Genomic DNA, 9,053 nt, shown 5'->3' on the forward strand with positions numbered 1-9,053 from the left:
GCTTGTATAAATACAACGTACTGAAATTAGGTGTAGGGAAGGAGAGGTTTTATCTGAACGCTAAAGTACTTGCAAGATCAGGACTTTGATTTGAAGCTGTTGGTTTTGGTAACTTTTTTCCTTCACTGAAGGACTAGTCACACTTGCCAACAATCACAATTACAAGGAAATCCTGGTCCTAATGAAGCCACATGGCAAAATTCCCACTGACTTGAATACATGAAGGATTTTGCAGTGCTTATATATATAACAACAACAAAATAAAAACAGCATTTTAAGACAAACGACTTCTTCCTAATGAAAGCTGGTTTATTTTCCTTTAATAATAAAAAACATTTGTAGGACTTTCATTCATGCACAGAAAAAACAGATTTATATTTTTCCCTTCCATGTTTAAAACCTCTTGTGTTAGATTTAAATTCTGGCTTTATTTTGGGGAGGGGCCCCCAAGGGGCTGCCTTGTGTGTGGAGAGAAAGAGAAAGCCCAGAGGTCCAGCTGGAGAGAGGCTGGGAGCACTGCCCAAATTTAACTATAGGGTGATGCTCGAATTTGACTGCGAGAGTCTCTGAATTTTTCTGTGGGAGGGCTTGTGTTCGTAATTATTTTACGGTGTGTTAGCGGGGAATATACCTATCATTCAGCGGCATTTTAAAATAAAATTTAAGGTGTTACTTTGAGCAGAAGCTTTCCAAAACTGTAATCTGTGTCTAGTTAAACTGAAGCTTGTATTATCATTGATGATTGGCATCACTGGTGCATTTTATTCCTGCACAGCTTGTTCAACAAGTCGGTGCAAGGCCACTAGCTGCGTTCTGTTTCTAGTACTACACGTGTTACATCCCTGGGCTCCGGGGACGGCCAGGGACCTCATCTTGCAAATACCTTACGCATATGCATAGCTTGTCTTAATCAATACTAAGCATTAATTTGCTGCAGGAAAGCTCTATGTGGATTTGATTCTTGAAGGATCTGAGCTCAGACAAAAGGATGAAGATGTTTAACATCTCTTTGTACAATTTACCTGCAGACTGCAGAGCCAGCCATGTTGGGGTGGGTCCACTGCTTTCCGTGTGACTTTTTTTTTTTTTTAAATTATTTTTAATTTTTTCCCCCCATTTTTGGATCTGTTCCCTTTGCACTCCATCACCCCCACAAGAAAACATACCAGACAGTGAACTCGAGTTTTGCACATGTTTGTGTTCGACTGCGCTGATCTTTCCCCCATCGGTTACCACATTGGAAGATGCTTAAATATTACTCTCCTTTTCAGTAGCTTTGGTTACCAGCGCCAGGCAGGCTGCAGTGCTGCAAGAGCTCCTTACGTAGCTCGGATGATGCATTTCAAGCCACCTTGCTTCGATTTTTTTGCATCTTCTCCTTGCCATTAGCAGTCTGCGCTGTGCTAACCTTTGGAGCTAATGGCCGGCTGAGTTTGGATACTGTGATGGCAAGTCGGAGCAGCGAGAGTATTAAACGGGCATCCCTCATACACAGCGGTGCAGAGTAGCCGATCTCAGGGATGTTAAGATGTGTGCAGCCACAGCACCGGCCAGTGACCGGTGAAAAACATTTTGTTCAAAATTCAACTTAAAGACTAAAGATTTTAGTTTTAAAAAGGTATTTTAAAAATGGAAATAATTGTTTGGGTTTTAATTAATGATCTAGACCAGTAATTTTAAAAAAAAAAAAAAAAGGCACTTAGAAGCTGTGTGATTTTTGGCGGGGATTTGTGGCTGTGTCTTATTTTGGAAAATAGAGCTGCCTATAAATATGATACATATAGAAGGTAAACACACCTTAATGATAGAAGTCACCCCATTAATCCTGTGAGGTTGCTGTTACAGGTTGGGCTTGAAAATTCTACTCATCACCCTTTGAATTCTTCTAGCGATACTATAAAAGATGGCACATTGCTGTGTTTCATGCAGTTTTAATAGTTGTGTACTATTTCTGTTGTATTTATTTCTGTTTGCTAGTACCTTTATATTGAAGCACATAATGAGGGCTGGGTGTGTAGCAGAAAACCATGTGAAAGCTTTAACTTGCCCTTTATTCTGGTGCAAAGCTGGTCTGATAATGCAGAAAAGCAGACAGCATCACCAAAATGGCCCAGCTTCTGATAACTTTAAAATCAGCAGATAACTTGTTTGGGTTTGGTTCTTCCCTGGCTTTTTGCATGATGCTACCTTTCATTTTTGTTAATCTCCCACCACCGTTTTGAAGAGCAGACGGACACACTGGTCCGTATCCATTCTGTCGCTCCTGGGCTCTAAGCATCCCTGTATAAGCGAATGTTTTGTTCAAATGTAGGTTTTACTTACTGAAAAATACCTATCTTTGTTTAAAATCCAGCCTTTAGGCAGGTACATAAAATCTGTAGAAATTAGCATCTCTTGCCAACAAGACTTTTGCTTGAGTTTGGGGGTGTTTTCCAAATGCTGATGATCGCTTAATCGTGCTACATAAACCATCAATCAATGTGTCAAGCCATCTACTGAGGGCAATAGAAATTGCTTGCCCACCAAACTGTGGTGATTGGGTTGGTTTTGTCTTTACCTTTCTCCGATCATAGTATTGTGCCTACTATACTTTGTACAAATCATTTGGCTAATTAGGGCTTGGCTTTGACCTGTTTAATTTCTTTTCAGTAGGTCAGCGTCCCCTCACTACCTGACTTCAGTCCTTCAGCAGAATCATGGTCGATCTCTCAAAGGTAAACATTTAATTTTCTTCCATTCCACTCCCCTGTTTTGAGTCGCAAGCATGTACTGAAGCCCAGCTGATGTTGTGTACGGAGCTGCTCTGAAGGGTCCGCTGGATTACGAAAAAACCTGATGTAGTATCATAGCATGCTTATTATGTTAGCCACGTGTGTATTAAGTTTAAATCCATAAGGTGAATCTCAAGTTGTAATAGGAGTCGTCTTGTTCTGCCAGCAAGGTGTTTAGCAGACACATCACTCCCAAATACGACCTACTTGAAGAACGAATAGTTCAGTAGAAAACCAGTCTGAAAGCTACATATCTCTACAGTAGTTTTATTGGTGACCAAGAACTGAGAATAGAAGGCAACAAATTTTAATGTATAAAATTTTTAATGTATAAAAATGCATATTTTTAGTGTATAAAAATTTTTAATGTATAAAATTTTAATGTTTAAAATTTGTGGGATGTGGCCATAAAAGTGCCTTAAAGTTGGTTGTTTGATAGAGGTGGCTGGGAGAGCATGACGGGATTTGCAGGGGAATGTGGAATAATTCAGAGGAGCATTTCACAGCTGTATGGTACTTTTCACTCACTTGCCAAAAAGTTGGGCACAAGCTGGTGTTATTGCCATGCAGAAAGACTTAAGTTCTGGATATTGACCCAGTTAACAGAATAGCTTCATGATGTCTCTTTAGTTTAAGGTATCACCTTAAAAATTGCAAAATGTTCATTTTAACTCTTGGGAGAGAGGAATAGGATGGGTTTAATATATAGACTCTGAATACAGGTCTTGATACCGTAGGCTGCAGTGCTGCTCCTCAACCAAGTTTATATCCCTCTGTGTTTCCTGCACAAGTAATGAAGTAGGTGGAGGAGAAAACAAGTCATGTCCACAACCAAAAGCTTTTATGTTGTATAAATGTTATTTTAACCGTAGTCACCAAAACTTGGTGGAGAAAGATTGGATTGGAGCGAGTCATGCTCAGGATATTACTGTGGATGAGTGATCTCTTCTAGCCATGGCAGGAACTCGGTAGCACAACCCATTTCCCCGTATAGCAAGTTAAACGTAGTTGTCTGTAGGTGATGTTTCGGAAGGTGCCCGTCCCTCCTGGTTGTCCGCTGTCGGCACTTGCAAACCTGCCCGCGGGGTCAGATAGGCACCGGCGGCAGCGTGCAGGCTGAGCAGGGGGTCTTGGCATAGCTACGCTTGCGCTCACAGACCAACCCAAAGTGGTATTACTACCGAGAAAGAACGCAGGGTTTGGGTTTTTTTTTTTTTTGCTGTTTATTTTCAGGGAATCCCTGCTGAAGTGCAACATTGCTTGTCTTTCTGGTGTCCCCTTCCTCAGCCTGCTGGGATATATCTACAGGTTTTAACGAGCATTAGAGTAACAAGGACTTGGCCTTGGTTCTGTCCTAGGGGTTTCTACTTTTGCTTTCCTCAGTGAAAAACAGCCAGCCAGATTCAGATTTAAAAAAAAAAACCACAAAGTGAATTTAAGCTGGAAATCTGTTTTTCATCAACAGTCAAATGCAAATAGAAGTAGCAACAGCTGTTGAACAGAAGATGGTTACTTCATTTTCCCATATGTACTTTTTAAAAAGTTTTCTTCATTTTAAAACATTTTAGTGGGCCTTGGTACCAGGAGGGAGCTAGACAGCATGCTGGGATATTGCAGCATTTTTTTAGAGCCTGTTGAGCACGGGTCTTGTACCTCAGTAATAAAGCTTAATCCACTGAAGGCTTATCCTCATCAAGAATAGTAATTTTTTAAAAAGTGCTGAAAAGTGAATCATGCTCATTTTTTAAAGGGCTGATCCCAAGAAAAAGCGAGCATGTGTTAATTTGTTGTAGAGGAGTATTGCTAAAGCTCTTTCAAAAGGATAGTAAAAGACCACCGACGAAGTAGGACTTCAGCAGCATAGCAGACATCCAGCTCTCTGGTTTTGCTAGCGCGGTGGGCTGTTGAGGTGAGAAGGTTGCTTTTCGTTTTCGCCTACAAACCAGAAACATTGGTTAGGCGGCAAAGCCAAGGTTTTTTAAAGACTGAGCAGCTGCCTGGTCCACAGATTGATAACTACCGCGCATCCAGACGGAGGTTTTATGGTGGTAGCCTGGTGGCAAGGAAGCCTCCTTGGCTGGCTGCTGCAGGGCTGCTGGATCCCCTCTGCCCGCAGGACTGCAGGAGGAATATGTTTCCTTGGGAAGACCCGGGATTCTCAGGGCTTGTTAGAGAATACAAGAAATCCCCCTCCTCTTAATGATTTTGCTGGTGTGTCCTGTGACAGGTTTGGAGATTGCCAGTCTGATGCCAACTGTCCCAGTTTGCTACACCGGAGGTGCCAAAATGATGACATATATCTGATCTCATGTAATTTCTGCATCTCGGTGAACCTGTTCAGCATCTCCCTGGCATTAGAGGAAAGCCGTTAACGTTCCCGGGGTCGTATAGGGCAGCTGTTGTGCATGTGAAAGAATTCCTTGTAATAAGGCGCTTCCTCAGCCATTCTGCTGGGGAAGCATAAATTTGGGAAATGCTGCTCTATCGAGGAGAGCGATCGCAAGTGAAGCCAAAGCACGTTAACGGTGACGCAGAGCACTGCTAAGAAGTCGCTGCAGAATTGTCTGTCCTCTTTGGGGGTACTAACATGCAGAAACGCTATTCGCAGGTAGCAATTCTGAGTTGCATTAATGCCTCCGATGGCTTGTCATTTTAACAAGGTGGTGCTTTTATACCAACATGGTATGTTAAAATGAAATGTCTATGATAGCAAGTAAGGAATGGGAATATTTCACTTTCTGATTATGGTAGTAGAGGAAAGTAACTCTTCATGCTTTTTTTTTTATTTCTTGTCAGTTGGATACATATGACTTGTAAATTCAGGGGCTCTGTTGCTGCCAAAAAAAGACAAAACGGAATAAAATAAAATAATCTCATGAGTGCAACAGGATAGACCTTAAGTATGCTGGTTTTAAAATGATAGAAAGTGAAAACAAGGTGGGGAATGTGTGTGTTTTATAACCTGCGTTGGAAACAGCCGCTCAGTCCCCTTTCCATGTTGGTATAACATTCCCAAGGCAACGTCATCTTCTTCAAATTTCTCCTTAACCAAGATTAAGTTAGGGACAATTATATAAGATAAGGAAGCCAAACTGACAATTCTGCAGTCCCCCTCCCAATACTAACCTTCCCCTCAAATTCAGTAACGTAGTTAATGCATATGATGGGGGCCGGGGGGAGGAAGAAATGCCATCAAAAATGACATGGCTGATGTTTCACTTTGGCAATTCCCACCCCGGTTCCAGTTCAACAGGACTGAGAGCCCGTTCTGCGCTGCCGGCGCCTTCCACGCGTTGTCTTCCAGCCCCGCTTCTCCACTCATGGCTCATATGTACATACATACATATGTACACCTCGGATACGGTCTTCTGCTCTGAGACACCAAGGTTCTTGTGAGAGCTCACTGTCTCTTTGCTCCTCTTTTGCCTGGTTAGTCCACCATATATATATAGCCTTACATATTTCTCTCCTGTATAAGGAGAGGAATATATAGCCTGTCTCTCCATCATCCATAGCTGAAGTGAGCAAAGGAAAACCTTGGATTTCCTCTTTTTTAAAGTGCATGAGCGTGTCCTGAAATGAGCGGGAAAGGCGTGCTTGTTTCTTTTCCTTTTCACCGCATTCTGGTTAGAAATGTCACTCCTTGCCGTAACATCCTCAAGGTGCCCTTTTTGAGATGAGAGCGATCCGCTCCGTGCGGCAAAGGATGGGTTTTACAGCAGCGCTTGTCGCTGTAGCTAAAAGCGCCGCAGTTCACCTGACCCTTTTAAAGTGCCTATTTATTATTTAGATCCCCTTGCTTTCCAGATCGAGCAGTTCAGTGCCCTTTCCTCCTTCGTCTTCTTGATTTCTTCCGTTTGACTTGTTGTTAGTGTGAAAAATACTGCTGGAGGAGAGAGGTGTGCTGAATTAGTGCTGCGTTAACGGGCGCGTTCGTTCCTCAGCCTTGCGCATTCACATAACCAGGGTCTGAGGCTGCTGAGACGCTTTGCTGTGCCACATGCGTAATCTTTCTCTCTCAACTGGTACAAACAAAAGCCACTTGTTGATAAGTACAGCAACAGCATCGTCGAATGAATGTCTAATTAATGTCGCTGATTCTTGGCTTCAGCTTTGGTAAGTGCAATGTGAGAATTCAGCTTTTGAATATCATAGTTAAGATGTGAGACTGTTCTGTAACCGTATTGCACCGTGTAAGAGTCATGCTCTGTCTAAATTTGTACATTTTTTCCGCCCCCTGCTCTTTATTGTAGGCCAATATATGCAGATATATATTCCTCGTATGTTCTAGGGACCTCATTTTGTCAGGCTGACCTGAGATCTAACGTTTTGCTGCTTCTCCTTCACAGAATCCGATATTGATGCTGCTACTGCAATGATGCTGTTAAATACTTCCATTCAACAAGGGATGTTGGACTGTAAGCATAAACCATATTACTCTCTTTCTCTTCTCTACCCAGTAGCTAAATGTTTTCTCTATAAAGTTTCGGGAAATGAGTATGGTCTGGTTTCCAAATAGTAAGAGCAGTCAAGAAGCAATTCTGGTTTGATTATTCTTTTCTGCTAGCATTAGAGTTTTACAGAACCACCACCTTTTTTTTTCCCATTTCATTTTGTTTTTTCTGCAAAGTTCTTCCCCTGCCCTCTTTGTGCTAGATGGTGAGAAGAGTTTCTTAGCTACTTCGCTCTCTCTCCAGCTCTTAGTTGTGATTAGCTGAAGAGCGTTGTCCTCTGTGGGTGACAGTAAATGTGCACAAGATATTGCGCCTCTTAAATGCTCAGATTTAAACGTTCGCCTCTTAAACGTTCAGCTTACTTTGCAGTCAGCCAGCTGTAGCGTGCTCGTTTTGCAGGCGATCTCATTGGGGTATTGGCTTACTGACGAATCTTGTTTTTAATAGGTGAGAAACCTCAACCTCTGAAGACACCTAAGAAGAGGAGTTATGGCAGCGCGTTCAATCCTCCCAGTTCCATAAATTTGCAGGAAAATGATTCTGCGGCCACCAATATCGATCCGAAGGAGGATCACAACTACAGTGCCAGTAGCATGGGTTCCCAGCGCTGCGCATCTAGGTCCAGCGTGTCTTCCTTGTCCTCCCTTGACGAGGTGTATGAATTTATCTCCAAGACCAGCCATGACGGAAGCGACGGCAGCGAAGGATTCCACAGCGAAGTGGATACAGACGTTGACTATGAAGATGATCCTCTTGGAGACAGCGGCTATGCATCACAACCTTGTGTAGATACCTCTGAGGAAAGTCAGCCTAGCAACAAAGCACTCAAGGAGTTATGTCAAGAAATCGATGAGGAGTTGAAAGAAGCAGCGGGGTCTCTGCTCCACCTTGCTGGCATCCAAACATGCTTGAGTTCCTTAATAAGTACTGCAAAGACCCACTGTCACAAGCAAAGGAAAAAATAGTGTGTTTGTCAGTGTTGAATATATACATATATTTTTTTTAATTGTGGCAATACTCTTCTACTTTTACCCTTCACAAGGGAGATCAAAGCCATAAGAGGACTCATTGCTTTTTTATTTTTGGCGCTAACTATAATTTAGCCATTTATTTTTAAATCACTGCCTAAAAAGAAAAAAATTATTTAATCTTCTCAAATTAGAAGAGATGCATGACTTGTGAAAACCTGAAAGCATACTTCTTAATGATCGCTTTTTAATTTTTTTTCTTCTTCTTAATAGTTGATTTTTTTTTTTTTGTCCAGACATGTGTTTGTTCAGATGCACATTGCGGTTCATATTTACATCTCTGCTGGCCCCATCTGCAGAGGTGAATTTTGCCCTGTCTAAGGGCTCTGACTTCCATGTAAAGGATTAAAAAGGAGAAGAAAAAAGAAAGAAAGGGGGGGAAAAAAAGGGTCCTGGCCTCGGTTGCCTCCTCCCACCTGACCTCTCTTCGCTCTTCTGAGACAGGTCCCAGTGGAAACGCTGGTGAAGCAGCTCCGAGCGACTGCAGTTTTCAGCCCATCTGACCCAGCGGCTGAAAACCCGTAGCGCTCCAGGAGCTGCTGTCAGCAAGATGCTAAGTACCTCCTGGAAGAGTGGGGGTAAGGGGTAGCTGAGGTGGGTACCACCCGCAGTTTTCTTTGGTTTTTTTTCCTCCTTCCCCCAAATCTGCTGTGTGCAGGTCAGATTCCTGAAGGAAAACAGTTGGGTTTTTTTTCATCTTAAGACAAATTGTCTTTTTCTTGGGGGGGGCGTGCATGTCCTTTTCATGCAGATGCACACAGGCATACACGCACCTTGGATGTAGACAACAGCGAAAGCTG

The 9,053-nt window shown here is 42.5% G+C and overlaps 1 protein-coding gene across 2 annotated transcripts in view; it reads left to right on the forward strand.

The window, feature by feature from the left end:
- The window catches only part of FOXN2 (forkhead box N2), a 32,307-nt gene extending 23,713 nt beyond the window's left edge, over positions 1 to 8,594 (forward strand). The window contains exons 4-6 of one of the 2 annotated variants that reach the window (XM_075147327.1): positions 2,650 to 2,714; positions 7,121 to 7,189; positions 7,673 to 8,594. In XM_075147327.1, coding sequence (XP_075003428.1) covers positions 2,650 to 2,714; positions 7,121 to 7,189; positions 7,673 to 8,190 — 652 coding nt within the window. In that variant the 3' untranslated portion in view covers positions 8,191 to 8,594. The remainder of the gene's footprint in view (positions 1 to 2,649; positions 2,715 to 7,120; positions 7,190 to 7,672) is intronic. The other variant, XM_075147328.1, reaches the window with a different exon arrangement.
- Positions 8,595 to 9,053: the final 459 nt, after the last annotated feature.

The sequence above is a fragment of the Calonectris borealis genome, chromosome 3 (genome assembly GCF_964195595.1).
Source record: "Calonectris borealis chromosome 3, bCalBor7.hap1.2, whole genome shotgun sequence".
Classification (NCBI taxonomy): domain Eukaryota; kingdom Metazoa; phylum Chordata; class Aves; order Procellariiformes; family Procellariidae; genus Calonectris; species Calonectris borealis.